Source organism: Pongo abelii, chromosome 7 (assembly GCF_028885655.2).
Source record: "Pongo abelii isolate AG06213 chromosome 7, NHGRI_mPonAbe1-v2.0_pri, whole genome shotgun sequence".
Taxonomy (NCBI): domain Eukaryota; kingdom Metazoa; phylum Chordata; class Mammalia; order Primates; family Hominidae; genus Pongo; species Pongo abelii.
The window spans coordinates 12,251,681-12,271,423 of record NC_071992.2 but is presented as its reverse complement, the minus strand read 5'-3'; the positions used below and the strand labels follow the sequence as shown (position 1 = coordinate 12,271,423).

At 43.2% G+C, this 19,743-nt stretch overlaps 1 protein-coding gene across 13 annotated transcripts in view; it reads left to right on the top strand.

Moving 5' to 3' along the window:
* The window catches only part of MSRA (methionine sulfoxide reductase A), a 385,886-nt gene that overhangs the window by 237,562 nt on the left and 128,581 nt on the right, over window positions 1-19,743 (top strand). For all 13 annotated transcript variants that reach the window (XM_063726510.1, XM_054561185.2, XM_024251322.3 and 10 more), the window contains one exon: window positions 19,533-19,637. In XM_063726510.1, coding sequence (XP_063582580.1) covers window positions 19,533-19,637 — 105 coding nt within the window. The remainder of the gene's footprint in view (window positions 1-19,532; window positions 19,638-19,743) is intronic.

The window sequence follows — 19,743 nt, the reverse complement described above, 5'->3', positions numbered from 1 at the left end:
ATAAACCATGCAAGATGCATTCAGACGTTCTCTTAGATTTCAGTATCACACAGTGGATCCTGACATTTTGTCATATAAAAATTGCACATCATTTTTAGCTGCCTTCAGAACCCTCTTCATATTTATTAGGAGTATTGTGTTCCTGTCCAGCAACTAAAGCTGCTTCGTGTTGTCCAGTTAGGGTGAACTATAGAAGAAATGTCCTATCTACTGCTTTTCTTTTTTTAGAAATTTTTCATTTCCATAAGTTTTGGGGGAACAGGTAGTATTTGCTTACATGAGTGCATTCTTTAGTAGTGATTTGTGAGATTTTGTTGCACCCATCACCCAAGCACTATACACTGAACCCAATTTATAGTCTTTTATCTCTTACCCGCTTCCTACTCTTTCCACCTGAGTCCCTAAAGTCCATTTTGTCATTCTTATGCCTTTGCATCCTTATAGCTTAGCTCCCACTTATGAGTGAGAACATACAATGTTTGTTTTTCCATTCCTGAGTTACTTCACTTAGAATAATAGTCTCCAGTCTCATCCAGGTTGCTGTGAATGCCATTAATTCATTCCTTTTTATGGCTGAGTAGTATTCTATCTCATATATATATATATATATACATACACACACACATATATATATATTACAGTTTCTTTACTCATTGATTGATGGGCATTTGGATTGGTTCTACATTTTGCAATTGTGAATTGTGCTGCTATAAACATGCATGTGCAAGTATCTTTTTTGTATTATGACTTATTTTCCTCTGGGTAGATAGCCAGTAGTGGGATTGATGGATCAAATGGTAGTTCTACTTTTAGTTTTTTAAGGAATCTGCACACTGTTTTCCATAGTGGTTGTACTAGTTTACATTCCTGCCACTGCTTTTCTGCTTGAGTGATAATTGGTTAATTAGGAAAACTGACTGAAGAGAGAATGAATCATTGTTATTATTACTTTTTTTTTTTTTTTTTTTTGAGACAGTTTCACTCTTGTTGCCCAGGATGGAGTGCAATGGTGCAATCTCGGCTCACTGCAACCTCCACCTCCCAGGTTCAAGCAATTCTCTTGCCTCAGCCTCCCGAATAGCTGGGACTATAGGCGCCTGCCACCACACCCAGCTAATTTTTTTGTATTTTTAGTAGAGACTGGGTTTCCCCATGTTAGCCAGGCTGGTCTCGAACTCCTGACCTCAAGTGAACCACCTGCCTTGGCCTCCCAAAGTGCTGGGTTTACAGGCATGAGCCAACAGGCATGGCATAGAATGAATCATTTTTTGAAAAGGTTTACAGAAACCTTTAAAAAAATAATAAATGTACATTATTGTGCCAAACATTGGATTCATGTCTAGTGTCTCTCCTTTGACCTAGAGTCCCCTCCCTACTTGGAGTGGCTCCTCCTCTTCCTTCTTTAGCACAGTGTGGAGGTAGGAGTGAAGATTCTGGAGCTACATTATGGAGGTCTGGGTTCTGACTCTGCCCCTCAGTGGTGGTGTGATGGTGGCTGTGCCATGTAACCTCTCTGTGCCTAATTGTCCTCATCTGTAAAATGGATATAATGAAAATAGCTCTTATTGGCTTGATGGCAGAATTAGTTGAGTTAGTATATGTAAACCAGTTATAGTTGTGCCTCATCCAGAACAAACACTGTTTGCCACTATTATTATCAAATGATCTCTAGTTTTGCATCTTCAAAATTTAGTGAGAATTTAAAGACATTCGTGTAGCAACTTGAACAAAGAATTTATCTAGATTTTCATGACTTCCTCCCCAATCTTTTTTTCTTTAAAAAAAAAAAAAGCTGGAAAAATACGCATAACATAAAAATTACTAACTTAGCCATTTTTAAGTGTATTGTTCAGTAGTATGGAACCCATTCACTTCGTCGTGCAGTCATCACCACCATCCACTCCTAGAGCTCTCTTCATCTTGTAAAACCAAACCTCTGTGACCATTCAACACCAATTCTGCATCCCCCCTTCTCCAAGCCCTTAACAACCACCCTTCCCAATCTTATGGAGTAGTCTTGCCTGCATTTAATTTGACAGTATTTTTAACAACTTTCTTTTATTGAGCTTTCTAAAGCATTTCACTTATTTTTTATTTTTTGGTTTTGTTATTTTCAGTTGACACATAAAAATGGTACATATTTATGGAGTACAGGGTGATGTTTCCATACATGTATACAATGTGTAATGATCAAATCAGAGTAATTAGCATATCCATCACCTCAAACATTTATCATTTCTTTGTGTTGGGAACCTTCAAAAGCTGCTCTTCTAGCTGTCTGAAAATATACAACAAATGATTGTTAACTATAGTCAGTCTGTAGGGTTCTGGAATACTAGAACTTATTCCTCCCATCTCACTGTATTTTGTACCTGTTAACCAGTCTCTCCCTATATCCCCTTCCCCCCCCCCCCCACTCCTTCCCAGCCTCTGGTAACCACTCTACTCTCTACTTTTATAAGATTAACTTTTTTAGCTTCCACGTACGAGAGAGAAGATGCGGTATTTATCTTCCTGTGCCTGGATTGTTTCACTTCATAAAATGTCCTCTAAGCTTATCTATGTTATCTTAAATGACAGTTTTATTCTTTTTTTAAAACAAAATTAAAAATTAATTTTAATAGAAACAAAGCTATATTTCTTTTTCTGCTTTTATTTCTGTATGTGTGACATTTAATTAAAATTTCTAATTAGAAGATAAAGTGCAATTGGCCTAAACCAGTTTGGGAACAGTCACAACTAATTGGGTAAGGGTACCCCTCAGCTGGAGGGAGCTTCATGGTGCAGGCATGTCAGAGGGAGCTGCGGGGTTCTGATACTGTGGGCACTGGGCACCATGTCTGCCAGCAGGAATGGTGTGGCTCAGTTAATCTAAGCCATCCTATCCATTCTAGGGTCTTCTTCCTGTGTTATGGTGCTCGTCATTTTCAACACCTGAAACACTCTTACCTCTACCTGTGTGTGACTAAGTAGTTCCCGTTTTTCAATGTTGATATGGTTTGGCTGTGTCCCCACCCAGATCTCATCTTGAATTCCCATGTGTTGTGGGAGGGACCCGGTGGGAGGTAATTGAATCATGGGGGCAGGTCTTTCTGGTGCTGTTCTCATGATAGTGAATCAGTCTCATGAGATCTGATGGTTATAAAAAGGGGAGTTTCCCTGCACAAGCACTCCTCTCTTTGCTTGCTGCCATCCATGTAAGATGTGACTTGCTCCTCCTTGCCTTCCACTGTGATTGTGAGGCTTCCCCAGCCATGTGGAACTGTAAGTAGGATTAAACCTCTTTATTTTGTAAATTGCCCAATCTTGGGTATGTCTTTACCAGCAGCATGAAAACAGACTAATACAAACATCCAGTTAGATATACTGTCTCCATTAAACCAAAGCACTTGTCTGTGCCCCTCCCATGGCACCTAACACTTTCTATCCTGTGTTTTCAGTGTTGGGGTGAGTTCCCCAAGAGCAGGCTCAGTGTATCACGTCTTTGGATTTCTCCTATCATTGGCTTCAAGCCAAGATTGAAGGCTCACATGTATTGAATTCCTGCCTTGTCAGGCTGGGACACAGAGAATGAGTAGAGAAACTAAGTATCAGCACACTTTATAGTTAAAGCCTGTGTGTGTGCACATGTGTGTGCACACGTGTATAATGTAATCTTTATAGCATACCTTTTTGGCATTTTTATTATAACTGTTGTGCTGACAAGGAAGTTGAGACTCAGAGAGGTTAAGCGATTCATCCAAATCAAATATTCTGGCTACAGTGCCAATGCCTTTGGCACAGTTTCCCAGCACTTCATTGTTGAAACATTTGGTGTGTTCCTCAGGGCATGTCTTGAGGCTCCTACATTAATTACTGACCATCATCAGAGATCTACTAGTCAAGGCTAAAAGAGTCCCAATATCATTCAAATTACAGCCGAATCTGCATCTATATGAAGCCATTGGTAGCGATAATTTAGTAGTTACCATTAGCTCCAGTGTTTATGGGGAGAAAGCATGAAATTATGGAATCAAACCTACTGGGCCCTGAATGACCTGAATTAAGCAAATAATTTGGCCTCATTGAGGCTTAGTTTTCTCGTCTTTGAAATGTAAAACAGACATAATACATGGAGTTCCCATGAAGATTTAATGGCAATTAATGCATGTGAAAGCATTTTATGAGCTACAAAAGTGTTACACCAATCTAAGATATCATCATCATCCCACGCTTACAGAGTAACCAGGAATCTCAAGTCAGGAAAAGTCCAGTGCAGAGTTCGGAATAATACAGAACAAGCTACCTGAAGTCCAGAATTGGGGCCTCTGGTGTTTGTTACTGACAGAACCCCTTTGAGACACACGCCATTCTCATGCGTTGGACTTACTATTAGTGTCTTGGTCTGGTGAATTTTTGCTTAGGGCTTTGTTTCCCTCATAAGTTACAATAACGACAGGCAAAGGCACGTAGTCTAGCTGAATGCTCTCCATTTTTGTTTCAGACCTGGATATCCTACAGGTGTGAAGTTGCCAAGAATAAGGGAGACCCAGGGGTCAAGGGGATCATGGTAGAGCACTAGAATCACCCTTTCCTTTGTAAAGTCGTCCCTGCGTTCTCAAGCTGGGTCGCTGAACTCTGAGGCTACCCTTCTCCAGCAGTAATTGCTTCATCCTGGAGTTGCCATTTGCTTGTTTCTCTGCCCTCCTAGACTGTGAGCTCTTTGAGGTCAGGACCTGTCTTAATCCTGTTTTGGCTGCATCCCAGAGAGTGCTCAGAGCTCATGCTAGGGTTTAGTAAATACTTAGTGAATGAATCCCTCCTGTGGTTGTGATGTTGTATTACGAGCCCCCTACAAAAGTGAAAATGAGGCTGGAGTTATAGTTGGTTTGGTCACCATTTTGATTGTACTGATATTTGATTGAATCACACTACTGTTTTTCAGGCTTTAAAAAAATTATAGTCACCCTAAGCGGCCTTTTTAGACATTTCTCTCGTTTCCCCCAATCCCCTTCCGTTAAATTTAATACCACAGATATACTATATACCACTAGTTACTGTGGCCCTTTAGAAGCCATAGCCATTTTCATATGTAAGATGTTTTTGTCCCCCAAGAACCGATTTTTGCTCTCTTGAAGTGACACCACCCTTACTGAGAAATCCTGAAGTAGACTATGTGACTCAATTTATAGAATCAGGTGGTTTGGTGCTGTGCAGATATTCTGAAGAGTTTCTATTTGATATTTACATAGTCGCTTATAAAGTTATTAAGCCTCAGTTGCTTGTCTTGTTGGCATGCTTTTAAGATAAAGCTGTTGGATGGATTTTTTTTGGGGGTGGGTGGTGTGGTATGAAATAACTGATGCTTTTGGCACTGTCTAGGAGGCAAGGCCAAGACTTTCCTCAGACCACCAACAGTATTTCAGTGTGGGTCTAAGTGATAAACAAATGTGAAGGCTTGGTTCTTAGTTCCATTTTTTAAAAAAATATTTAGACTAAAAATATACTTACATTTATTATTAATAGTTTAGTTAGAGCCATGCTTCCTGAGCGATCCTGCCACATCATTCCTATGTGAGGTATTTGTAAATAATGTACTATCCAAGTTGGGAGAATGTTACTACCATATACACTTAAAAAGCAACTGTAATGTGGCTAATGTGCAAAATAAATAGGCAATTTTCATTTTCTTTGGATGATGTGGAGTAGCTCTCTGGCAAAAACTGTGCAAGCAGCCACGGTGTTTGAAGTGGTGAGCTTCAGTAGGAGTGCCATTTCTTTTTTTTTTCCTTTTTTATTTTTGAATTATTTTACTTTATCTTATTTTTTTGAGATGGAGTCTCGCTCTGTTGCCAGGCTGGAGTGCAGTGGCACGATCTCGGCTCACTGCAACCTCTGCCTCCCAGGTTCAAGCCATTCTCCTGCCTCAGTCTCTGGAGTAGCTGGGTTTACAGGTGCCCACCACCACGCCTGGCTAATTTTTGTATTTTTAGTAGAGACGGGATTTCACCGTGTTGGCCAGGATGGTCTTGATCTCTTGACCTCATAATCTGTCCACCTCGGTCTCCCAGAGTGCTGGGATTACAGGCGTGAGCCACTGCACCCAGCCTTCTTTTTAATTTTTATGTGTACATAGTAGGTACATTTATGGGGTATATGAGATGATAGGCGTATTATCTTATATATCAAGATAGTGGGTATATATATTTATGGGGTACATGAGCTGTTTTGATACAGGATGCAGTGTGTAGGAATCACATCATGGAGAATGGGGTCTGCATCCCCTCGAGCATTTATCCTTTGTGTTACAGACAATCCATTTATTTTCTTATAGTTATTTTGAAATGTACAGTTAAATTATTGACTATAGTCACCCTGTTGTGCTATCAAATGGTATGGAGTGCCTTTCTCATCCATCCCATGGAGAGTTTAGAATAGTTTTTGAAGAATATGAAAAAATATTGGACTTGATTTCAAAGACCCCTTCTATTATCATGCTCGTAGGGCCTCTCTAGTTGTCTTTTAACTCTGAGGTGGAACACAGACACTTTTAGGAAAACCTACCCTTGACAGCTTACCCAGAGAAACCTATCTTTGCTTGGAGAGCAGTCCATGTTGTTCTGTTTGTACTAACATAGATCCTAAACATTTGAAATCTTCTGACATCTCATAGTGAAGTTCTGCGATGCCATGGTAGATCATTATTAGTATATGGAGTTGTAAGATTTGATTACCACTGGTAAGTTCCTAAAGTGCTTTGTGCTTTCCCCTTTATGTCTGTTATTGTTCTTAACCATCTTCTAAGATTGATGGGACAGATATTAGTATGCCCATTTTATAGATGAGCAGCTTGTGGCTAAGAGAAGTTAAGTGGCCTCTCTAGCAGATTATGCCCTCAAATGTAGAAGAACTCAGTGTAGTTCTTCAGACTCCAAAGTCAGTGCCATTTACTTGCCCGTAGTAAATGCCTTCAGCCTTCTTAAAAGCCACCGTGGAGGAGTGAGCAGGTCCCAAGAAGCACTGCCTGGACTGTGAGTAGGAGGAGGCAGAAGTTGACTTAATAAAGGCATGGATTTCTAGCAATTAGGACATCCCAATAGTGGCATGAACCGCTTTGAGAAGTAGAGAGTGCCCTGTCTTGAAATGGTCATCTGGAGGTCGGAGTGGGCTAAACTATATATAGTATGCCATTTGGCTAGATGACCTTTCAGGTCCCTTACAATTCTGAGACTTTGTTAAAAAAAAAAAATCTTCTGTCCATTTCCTCCTTTGTGGTTTAGCCACATACATCAAATGCCCAAGTTCGTGGTTCCTTTCCCAGCTTTGCATCAGAAGCACCCATGGGGCTTTGTGAGAATGCATATGCCAGGCCTGCGCCCAGCTCTCCTGTATCGGAATTCCATTGGTGGGGTGGAGGGGGAGGCGTGAGAGTGTGTTTCAGAGTTCCACAAGGAATTCTAAGGCGTTAAATTGTGAACCACTCTTCTTGTGTAGCCCACTGACAACAAGGCACACGCAGACCTCTTTTTAAACTTGGTGGTGTAATTCAGTAGCATCAAGGAATCGTAGTTTCTCAGTGCGCAATACCCTTGTTAATATTAAAAGGCCATTTAATAAACTGCATTGGTTCTCTTGGCTGCAAGGATACCATGGGCCCTGCTTGACAGATTGGTTTTGCCCATATCTTATCATCCCTGCCTGTTTCACAGCAGAGTGGGAGTTTGGTGCCAGTCTAGAAAATGGGCACAGGTCCTTTTGTACCCTTATTGTGGAAAATCCAGCTCAAAGGGTTAGCATTGGGTTCGAAGGCCAGCCTCTGTAATCAGCAGGTTGGATATGGAAACTAGGGAGTGGCTCACTGCTATCCTAGTTACTTACTTCTACCTACTGGTTTTCTTTGTACCAGTTGGAAACCTCCAGTGCACAAAGAATTAATGGTTGCCATTGACTGCTTTCTTGAAGACTTTTCTTGATCAAGTACTGAGCTGTGTTTCTGGCACTCCTCTGAGAGCATAATCTCTGAAGGATATGTCTGTATAAAATATACACCAGAGGATCATAAATTCTCCATCGTGTCTCCCCATGGCGGGCCAACAACAAAAAAAAATTCACAATTGCTCCACCAGTATTTTTTTCTACTCTTCAATCAATAGGATGCTTTTTAAAGCTTATGTTTCTCGTCGGACACTTTAAGTGACGAATGAGACAAAAGAAAAAAAAAGCCAAGATAAAATGACAGTATAGACACTCCTCAAATCCTATAATGAACTCCACAGGGCATCCAATTTTGATGTATTAGGATTTTTTTTTAATAATGAGTACATTGTTGGAAATCACATTTTCTATCCGCAGGAGCTGGAGATGAAACCGAGCTGACATCTTACCTCTTTGTAGTTAATTAGCAAGAGAAAAGTAGTGTTTTGAATCTCGTGTGGGAAAAGGGGAGGTATTATTCACCCACCCTCGCCCCTTTCTCCCTTCAAACACCTGGATCATTCTGTGTGCTCTTTGATTTGGTTTAACGGTTTGGATAAGTCTGGTTGGCAGGGAAAGGATGAGGGAGGTTGAAGAATGGTTATTATTTAATGAAAAAAAAATCACTGTGTCTCCCTCTCCCCTCCATCTTGCTTATAGGATAAATAAACTAAGTCGAGTCTTTTTATTTTAAAGAGCAGTTTCTTACCTGGACTCGGACTCTAGACAGTTCCCATGGCACAAGGGTTGTTTGTTGTCACCATTGTTACATTAGTCACTGTGGAATCCTCAATGCTCAGCACCGTGCATGGAGCTTAGCAGGCATTTGATCAGTATTTATTAATTAATAAATAAAATGGTGCTGGCCCATACAGCAAAGTATTCTAGTTGCATTAGCTGTGTCTAATACCTTTGTCTGCACAGTAGCCACATCCACTTTAGGATTTGTAGTGAGGTTTCCTTAGAATTCGGTGGTTAGGGACACAGGGTTGGAGTACAGTGTGCATGTGGGATTCCATCTAGGGACTGGTCATTGGCAGGTGAATGGAGCTGGTGTCCATACAGATGCCCATCCGGATGAAGGATAAGTGAGTAGTGGGCAGATCCAGCACAAGGGCTCCTCCGGCCCATACGTCTTTATTAACGTCATATCACATGCCCAGTCCTGGGGCCCTCAGAGGAGAGCCACTGTCACTAAGCACACACTTGTAAGCACTGAGCACTCACAGGTTGCACCGCATTGGACTGATCCCAAATAGAATAAGACGGGGCGGCAGGGCCGGATGTGGAGGGAAACACCACTTTTTGCATCTCCTCTCCCTGCTGTTGCTGAACTCTGCCTGCTCCCTCCACCGTTGGTCCTCTTCACAGCCACCCTGTGGGGGACCCCAGGGGAGGTGACTCAGTGGAGGAGCCCTGCTCTAACAAAGTCAGTCCCAGAGAATCACACTGGCCGGACTCTCTCCCTGCACAGCACCTCTTCCTGGGGTCCTCAGCCCAGAGAAGCCTCCTGGAGGAAGCAAGACTCAAGGGGACCCTGATAGCAGGCAGGGCTTGGACCATGGGTAGCCTGGGGCACTGCGGACTGGGGACAGCAGGAGCTGGGGTGACCCTGAGGGCAGAGAGGGCTTGGCGGGTGAGCCCTACAGGCTGGGGACAGCAGGAGCTGGTGGTGGGTGTGAGGGGTTAGCCTGGCTTGGGGAGGGTGGGGGAAACCAGGTTGCTGTCATACCAGTGATGGAGGGCCCTAGTGGCCAGCCAAGGGCTCCTGTAGGCCCGAGGGAAGGGGACAGAGATGACAGGTGTGGAGAAGCAGCAGGGAGGAGGGCTTGTTGGCCTCTGGCTAGGCTTGGGGTTGTCTCAGTCCCTCGTGAGCTCTGAGCCTTGGCTTTCCTCTCGGTAAAATGGACATAGGAGCATTCACCCCAATGGCCAAGGGTGGCTGCAATGCTGACCTGAGTCTATGGATCTAGACGCTTTGCAGGGCACAGGACGCTGTCTGAAGGCAGAGTCTGAGGTTCCTGTCCCTATAGGATTGCAGCAGGGGTGCGCCATCCCTACGGTGGGCCAGCTAAGCAGCTCCCATGGTGGCCAGGTGCGTGGGTAACCTCATGAGCCACTTTGTGGCTTTGCAACAACAAAGATGAGCTACTGCTTCCATTTGGATTCCTGCTCTTGCTTTGGATGCCCTCCCTGCCCCACAAGTCATCCACCGTGACCGCTTCCTCCATATGCATCTGACGTCCTGGTGTGCGTGTGACAGCTCAGGCGTGACTGCTTAGCGCCCACCAGTGCTCTCCTCCAGGCATCTGCATCTCTGAGCATCTTAGCCTGGGCCTCAGTCCAGCCTCCCCCACTTGATATTTGAATGATTTTGGACGAGCTTTTCTACTTCTCTGTGTCTCAGTTTCCTCCTCCAAAAATGGGAATAATACTATTACGTGTTCAGGGTTTTTACGAGGATTAACTTCGTCCATACACATCAAGAGCTTAAAACAATGCGTGATGTTTAATGAGTGCTGTATGCTAGCGGATAGCACTGTGCTGACTGTTACTAGGGAATCATCTCCTGGACAGCGAAGAAAGGTCTGACGTGTCTCTGGTTCCCCGACCTCCTCCTCAGCTGTACTGCAGGTCTCTGTAAAGGGTTCCTTTCCTGTTTCCTTCCTCCCCTCCTGCTTCCTTCCTCCCCTCCTGCTTCCTCCCCTTCCCTCTCCTCCCTCCCTTTCCTTCCCCTTCTCTTCCTCCTTGCCCTCTGGGGCTCCTGTGAGTCTCCTGATGACTGGGATAGCAGGTGCTGGGACACAGGAGAGCACAGGCTGAGAGCTGGCTACTCAAGGATCTGTGGCGCTCTAGACCAGTGGTTCACAACCCTTCCTTACCATTAAGAATCATCTTGGGCCAGGCATGGTGGCTCATGCCTGTAATCTCAGCACTTCAAGAGGCTGAGGTGGGAGGATCACCTGAGGTCAGGAGTTTGAGACCAGCCTGGCCAACATGGTGAAACCCCATCTCTACTAAAAATTAAAAATCAGCCAGGCATGGTGGCATGCACCTATAATCTCAGCTACTTAGGAGGCTGAGGCAGAATTGCTTGAACCTGGGAGGCGGAGGTTACAGTGAACCGAGATTGCACCACTGCACTCCAGCCTGGGCAAGAGAGTGAGACTCCTCTATCTCTAAATAAATACATAAATAAATAATTTTTAAAAAGAATCATTTTGGGAAACTTTTAGACATAGATTCCCTGATCAAGGACATTGGGAACCAAGTCATAGTAGCAGCCAAATGATACTAGCAATGCTGCCATGAAGAAAGGTGATACTGGCCAAGTTATTCTCCCTGTGCTGGGCCAGACTGTTCACATGCCTCCCGTGGAGTTTTGAGCTAATCGTCATGACAGTCCCCTGAGGTGGGTGCTATCAGTGTCCCCATTTTGCAGGTAAGGAAGTTAAAGCCCATAGAGGAAGAAGCTTTGCGAAAGTCACACAGCTGCTAAGTGACCAGGATGCCAACTCGGGCACTCTGGCTCCCAAGCCGAGTTCTTCAGCTCTTCTCTCCATCCTCCTTTGGTCTGGGTGGTGCCCAGCCATCTGTCTAGACAGGCATCCTGCTGACTGCAATGTGGCAGTCTATGGCCGGAAGGGACGTGGGGGAACAGTGTGACCGACCTCCTTGCACAGGGCTGTCATTGCACTGCGGGCTACAGCAGAGCCCAGTTCACATCGGAGGGGCACCCACTCAGCTGTGCTGTTTTCTGAGGAACCAGTTGTTTGTCCTCCCCAAACCGTTCCCAGTTGTTTGTCCTCCCCAAACCGTTCCCACAGCAGCACAGAGTCCAGGAACCCTGAGCACTGGGGCCAGGGCTGGCTTGGGAGGGGTGGGGGGCGGGTGCTTTGTGCACAGGTCTTGCCTGTGGGCCTCATTTCTGTGTTTCTGGTATGAGAAAAACCTGGATTGAATAGAAAGACCTTCCCCGAAACTGGGAGGTTGCTGAGAGACCAAAGAATGACTTGGACAAGTCCAGCTTGGCGATAGATGAGTTTATTAGGACTTACATGCCGGGCATTCCTGGGCGGCAGGACAGCTCTAGAGATCCGTGCTGCTCCCATCTCTAAACTGCCTTTAAGCTAATTTCCTGGCTCTTTGCCTACTGTGTTTGGGCAATGAGACTGCTTGTCTTGCTACGTTCTCAGATACGTTCCGGGGCATTGGGTTCTCAGGGACGCCTGTTCCTCAGCTGGGCACCATGGCCTCAGCTCCACCTGACTTCAAGGCTCAAGCAGTGGACACACACCTTTAAGGAACCTACTGGGGACCATCGCACTGTGCTGCCTCTCTCATTTCCTATTTCTTGTCCCCACCAAGCCTCTCCAGAAGGCACAGGCTCTGCTCTCATTCTTACTCCTTCCTTCTCACACAGGGACCTGGGGATCTACACAGACCACGTGGGCCTGGGCTGCTGGCCCAGTCACCCTTGGAGGCCCCCTTGGTCCGTCTAGATGAGCCCCACCTGGGACCCCATGCAGGCCAAGCTGCTCTTGGTTCTGATGGCTCTGCTCGGCCTCCCTCCCAAATCTCCTCTACATAAGACCTGCTTCCCTGCTGGGGAAGCACCATCATTTCTATGGAGAACTTGGGGTGTCATTCTCACCTCCAGTCTGAGTTGCCATCATGTTCTATGATGCTGGCAGCCTGTCTCAGCCTATGGTCACTTGGCATCCCCTGGAGAGGTGGCCTTGTACTCTGGATCTGCAGCCCAGGCAGCAGTGGGAGCCTCTCCTCCAGCTGAGCCCCGGTGCCTCTGCCCTCTCCCAGGTCTCCTGGACTCTGGTGGACAAAGGTTCTTGTCAGAGGAAATCATTGACAGGGTGCCATGGGAAACAGCCTCTCCAGGGAGGCAAGATTCCAGCCTCAGCTCTTGCTCCTGGAGCCCCACTTCTGGAGGTGTCTTTCTGCCTGGATTAAACACTTGCTCATTAAACCTGGCTTAATAAGAAACTAAAAAAGAAAAAGAATTAGAAAAATTCTGATTCTAAACTGGGTAATCGCTTTGAGAAATGCCATTTTTCCCTTTTGCCACTTCATCAAAAGAGTGAGAATCTGGGCCTTTCTAGGGTGTGGATGAAGGCTGAGCTGCAGCCTCCAACAGAGGAAGCTCAGTCCCCAGGCCAGTAGTATACACAACTGAGACTTCTAGAATGAGTGAAGAATGAATGAATGAATAAATTGGAATGAGACACTTACGGAGGTAAAATTCAGTTTGATAAGAAGGAGGCATCCTTAAATCTTGTTTTCTCCTAGAGTTGAGTCCTAATGGGGGCGGCATCCTTGTAAGGAAACACAAAAGATTAATAACAATAGAAACCTCGTGTTTGTGTATGGAGAGCTTTATGCTTCCCAAATACTTTCCCACAGATGACCTCATTTAATCTTTGTTTTGTCACAGAGATATTTTATTTCCATCTAAAAAAGTAGGACACCCGGGATCACAGTCAGAAAGGTATTAAACTCTGTGTTGGAATGATGGTTTAAGCTACTTCTTGTGACTTCTATTCCAATTTTTCCCCATGTCATCATGGCTGATTAGAGAATAATTATGATAATACAACTGAGAATAATATAAGATGTAGAGACTTACGTCCCATGTGCCAGGCACTAATCACCCAGTTTGCAGGTGAAGAAACTGTGCATAGAGTGGTTGGGTAGATAAAGGCCCCCCAGCATGGGTGTGGGTCCCGAGGAAAGGCATGGCTCATTTCCCACGGAGCTGTGGTGTGGACCTTCTTTGCCTCCTCTCCCAGACCCCGCCAAGGTCATGCAGCTGCCCAGCAGCAGAGCCAGGAGGCCAACCCTGACAATCTGACTCCTCACCACTACCTGCTGGCATCTCACCACAGCTCACCGGCTCTCTCTTCTGTTCTTATCTACTGCGTGGGCCAGTTCCCTGCTCTCTTGTTCTTGTCCCAGCAGCCCAACAGTAGCAAAATCTAATTATCCTACCCTGGAAGAATCAAAGGTGGCATTTTCTCCATGGATAGGAAGCTGTGTGGGAGGACTGTAAACATTGGTTGACTTATCTCGGGGTTCTCTTTAAAGGCACCTGGTTCCATGGATGACCTAGCTTCCATGTAGCTAGATGACCCCAGAATGCCTGATTTTCCTGGCTCCAGGTCATGCCCTTCCTGGCCCCAGGTCATGCCCGTATGTCTCTTCTTGGATTGGATGCTTCGTCTAATCCAAGGAATGGCTGTCTTTAATCAACCCCTCTGCATTTGTTCATCTTCCTCTGGGGCTGTGGGGTAAGGCAGTGGAAGGAGATGCTTAGAGAGGACATCATCCTTTTCATTTTTTCTTTCAAGGTATTTTTGAACAACAATGTTAAAGCCCCTGTAATGCTGCTGTGAATTGTTAACAAGCATGTTTGCACGTCACATCTATCATGCTATTTGCGCGATGTTATGTGAAGACACGGCTTGAAGTATTTTTAAGATCTGGCCTTTTATCTCTGGAAGCACAAGAAAGTATTTGCAGATTGGTCTCTGGAATGAAATTAGCCTAGCACGTTGGCTGGTTCCTGTAAAGTGTGGGCATTTCTGTAAGTGATTCTGAGTCCCTTAATCCTTTTGATCATTTGCACTGTGTATTTTTACACAGGTTCTTTTACTTTGGAGAAATAAAGTAAAGAAACTTAAAGGTGAGTTTGGCAAGGGCATCACTGTGCTGTTTGTCAAGGCAAATGAATCTTGAATTTGAATGGTAGTAGTTTCTTTTAAACAACCAAGCTTCTTTAAACCTCTCCACAAATAATGTCAGTGGCAGATTATGTCTGAAAGTGTTTGCTGGTGAGTGGAAATCTTTCCTGGCCCCATATTGCTGTCATGAAAGAAGAGCCTAATCCCATAAAATATTCTTGACAGCCTCGTGTCAGTTACCACACAGCTGTGATTTCTCATCTGGGCCACAGCCTGTGTGACATTTGTTGTCACTTCATGGCTTCAGATTTCTCCATTCAGAAGCTCAGGTCATAGTAGGAGGTTGAGCTTCATCTCCGGTTGAAACCTGGTTCGCTTATGACTGAATCCTCCTACCTCCTCACTGTTGTGTGAAAAAACTCGTAGGGAGACCTTGATTTCCTCATCTGTTTAATGGGGACCATATCTCTCTTGCAAAATCATTGTGAGCAATGTTTGTGTGTCTGTGTTCACAGCAGCATTGTTTGCAGTGGCAAAAAGGTAGAGGCAACCCACATGTTCATTGATGGATGAATGGATAAACAAACAAAATACACCCAATGGAATATTATTCAGCCCTAAAAGGGAAGATAATTCAGACACATGCAACAACATGGATGAACCTTGAGGACATCATGCCAAGTTAAATAAGACAGTCACAAAAAGACAAATACTGGATTCCACTTTTAGGAAGACCCTGAAGAAGTCAAATCCATAGAGACAAGAAAGTAGAAAGGGGGTTGCCAGGGTCCAGCGGGAGGGAGAATGGGAAGTTGGTATTTAATGGATACGGAATATCAGTTTTGCGAGATGAAAAGAGTTCTGGAGCTGGATGATTAGTGATGATTGCAAAACATTGTGAATGTACTTAATCTGATGGTAAATTTTATGTTATGTTCATTTTATCAAAATAGGAAAAAATTATGAGCATTAAATAGCACCAAGTAGATAAGTGGCTACCATATCATTGTTGTTCACTAAATAATAAAGTAACAGCTTTCACCATGTGTAGGATAGTAAAATATGTGGTATTTTAATGGTTCTATGAAACTTCATCTTATGAGTATACCATATTTGTTTCCCTTTGTTTGGCTTGTGTATTTCTTATAGTATTCTACCGTTGTAATAATGACAGAGTGAATTTTTTGTGCGTGTATATATCTTTTCTATTATTTGAAGTTACACCTTTGAGATGGATTTCCTGGATCACTTAATCAAGGTAAATGAGCATCTTTGTGGCTCTTGCTGCATACACCCATGGGGTTTCAGAACAGATTTAGTGATTTTACCCTGTCACTAGCCAAGTAAGGGCACCATTTCATTGTATCCTCAACAGCACTAAGATGCTTCTAAGCAATTTTATTAAATGTGATAAGAGATAATATGTTAGTGTTTGAATATGCATTTATTTACTTTCATTTTGATCACTAAAAATGTTGGCATCTTGCATGTCTCAATTTACATGTATTTCTTCACATAGGAAGAAATACATGTAAATTGAGAAGAAATAGCCTGTTTACGTCTTTTGCTTATATTTTAGTGTGGTTTCAATGTTTTTCATGCCAAATATATCTGTCATGTTGATAACATATTACCATTTTTAATATTCAGAGGTTTTTAATGCTTATATAGTTGAATCACTTATTTAAACATTTCAAATTACAAAATAATATGTTCAACTAGAGCAAAAGTGGTTTTACAATCACATTATTATACTTCCTGTATCTTTTCCCCAAACTTTCCACTGTCATTCTTTTCATATCTTTTAGCATAAAATCTGTTTAGATGCTAACTTGAATGACTATAGTATTTGAATTAAAATTATATGGACTAGCCAATTAATAATAAAATATTAATATAATAATTAATAACCCAGTATAAAAGGACATGCCAGTTAGAACAAAGAAGAAATTAAAATTGCTAATAACCATGAAATTTATGTTTTACTTCACTAATAATATAAATTCATCCTAAATAAAACAATAGAATACTATCTTCCAGCTATGAATTGCTAAGGATTAAAAATGTTGTAATGGTGACTAAGACTGGCCCTCAAGAATGCTGCCAATGGAAAGAGAAAACTGGGTCAACTTTACTGAAAAGCAGTTTGGAACTAGGCATCAAGAAATTTAAAAATGTTTAGAAACATTGATTTAGAAATTCCATTTATATAACTAAGGCTTGAGGCAGCTTTAGAAGCATGGAAAAATATTTACATTTATGGATAAAAATATATTTCAGTCTAATTGCCCAATGACAAGGAATGATTGAATAAGTAGTTGGACAACCATCTGATGGGGAGTTATGTATTCATTATAAATGGTGTTTTCTAAAAGTTTTAGTGACATGGGGAAATATTCCCAATATACTGGTAAGAGAGAAAAGCATGCTGTAATGAATGCAGTGGAAGAAATTTTGTGTGTGTGTGTGTGTGTATGTGTGCGTGTGCGTGCACACATCTGGTAGGCATCCAGGAAGAGATTCATAAAATTTATTGATAGTGCTTATGTGGCAGGAGTATAGGTGATTTGTATTTTCCTTTTTCTTTTTTTGAGATGGAGTCTCACCCTGTTGCCGAGGCTGGAGTGCAGTGGTGCGATCTCGGCTCACTGCAACCTCCACCTCTCAGGTTCAAGCGATTCTCCTGCCTCAGCCTCCCGAGTAGCTGGGATTACAGACACCCACCACCACGCCTGGCTAATTTTTGTATTTTTAGTGGAGATGGGGTTACACCATGTTGGCCAGGCTGGTCTTGAACTCCTGACCTCAAGTGATCCACTTGCCTTGGCTTCCCAAAGTGCTGGGATTACAGGCTTGAGCTACTGTGCCTGGCCTGTATTTTCTTTTTTATACTTCCTCACATTTTCTAAGCTTCAGTGTTATCTGCAAATACTGTTTCTACCATCAGAGGAAATTTAAATATTAACAAAAAGATCAAATTAAAGATAATGAATAGATTTCTTTTCTTTTCTGGATTCATGTTCCAAATGTTCACCTTGCACTCTTTCCTTTGATGTATTGGTTAGAGCCCTGGACCAGAAGTCAGAAGGTAATGTTTTTGTTTTTCAGGTTATGGCCCAGAAATTCACTAGCTGTGTGACCTTGGGCAAATCTAACTTATTTGTGTCATAGTTTTTCAGTTTGTAAAATGAGGATTTCTACTTTCCCTACCTGCACCATTGGACAGTTGTGAGAATTAAAGTGAGATGACCAGTATATTGGAAGACACTTTCGCAGATTAAGGTGCCATTTCAGGGGATTCCCAAAACCACCCACATGTTTGATAATTTGCTAGAAGGACTTGCAGAACTCACTGAATGCTGTTATACTCATGGTTACACTGTCTTACAGGGAGAGGATGCAGCTCACAGTTAGCTAAAGAAAGGCATCAGGTGGAGGCTGGGAGGGCTCCAAATGCTTCTGTTCTCTTCTCTCCTGGAGTCACGATGTGCTGACCTTCTGGTGTCTATGTATAACAATATGCAGAATACTGCCAATCAGAGGAGCTTGCCCGAGTTTCAATGTCCAGAGTTTTTATTGTTGCTCCATTGCATACGAGTGATTGATTGATTGATTGATTGCCCACATGATTGAACTCAGTCTCCAGGTGTTCTGATACCATATGATCCAAAGCCCCTGTCCGAATTCACATGGTTGGTCTTTGTAGCATGGCCAACTCTTACCCTAGGACAATTGGATGTAGCTGGTTCCATCCTGAGACCTAGTGTGCCCAGCATTGAATGTGACACACATTATCTTCCAGAAGCTGAGGACAAAAGTCCAGACCTCTCTTTGGGCAAAGCCAAGTTCTTTTCTTTCTTTTTTTTCTTTTTTTTTTTTTTTTTTTACATCCGCCACCACACCCAGCTAATTTTTTGTTTAGTAGAGATGGATTCACCAGATTGGCCAGGCTAGTCTCGAACTCCTGACCTCAGGTGATGCACCCTCCTCGGCCTCCCAAAGTTCTAAGATTACAGTGAACTACCGTGCTCAGCTCGCCAAATTCTTTACTACACATAAGGTGACTGAAAACAGATAGATAAAAAATTTATATAGCCAAGTGATCTTAGTATGGGAGGGATCTCTTATTTGCCATGCTCTAAGACTATAAAATAAAGAAGGACATGAATTTCACAGGTACAAGCAGTACTGCAAATACCCACCCCGATCCACCAAACCTCCAGGACCACCATTGAGAACAGGCCTACTTACAGAGGATCCTGCAAAGAGACATATGCCACCATCATTGTTTACCACAGAGACGAATTAGGCTGAGAAAACACTTACCACCCTGCTGGGTATTTAAATCTGACCCTTGTCCCAGTGTTAACAGCACAGCAAGTATGTCCCTCCTTAACTCACTGATCTCATGTGAACGAGTGATCAGCGTGTTTTTTACAGGTTTCTCTCCCTGGCACCATCTCACTGTGGTGCAGCTGAGCTCACTACATATAGCATGGAGTGATGATAAAAATAAATTGGCTCTTTCCCTTTGCAGAGTTTCAATTCTTGAGCGCTATGTCAGGGTGGATCCATAAGGTTTCCTGAGTGAGCTTAGAAACCTGAAAACCCACGTTTGTTTTTTCATGAACCTAAAACAATTTATTAGAGCACAATGTAGAAGTCATCGCAGCAAGCTCACTAGAAGAGAACTGTATGCTTTTATGGAAAAAGAACCAGTAACAGAGCCTTGAGAGAGACTGTTAGCTAAAGTCTAATCATGCTTCCATTCTTCCTTCAGAGGGTAGAGTTTCAGCTTTTGTCTGTTGTTTTTTTGTGAACAAAAAACTTGCAATAAATTGATGTTGTCAGTAAATTTCAGTTGTACGTTTTGTTTCTTCCAAGAAAAAACTGGCCATGCAGAAGTCGTCCGAGTGGTGTACCAGCCAGAACACATCAGTTTTGAGGAACTGCTCAAGGTCTTCTGGGAGAATCACGACCCGACCCAAGGTAGAGTGATGAGTGAGCCAGTATTTAATTATCTTACTAATTACAGCTGGGATAATTAGTGTTTGAGCTGCATGGAAGAGATGAACCTTGAAATCACACAGGAGCT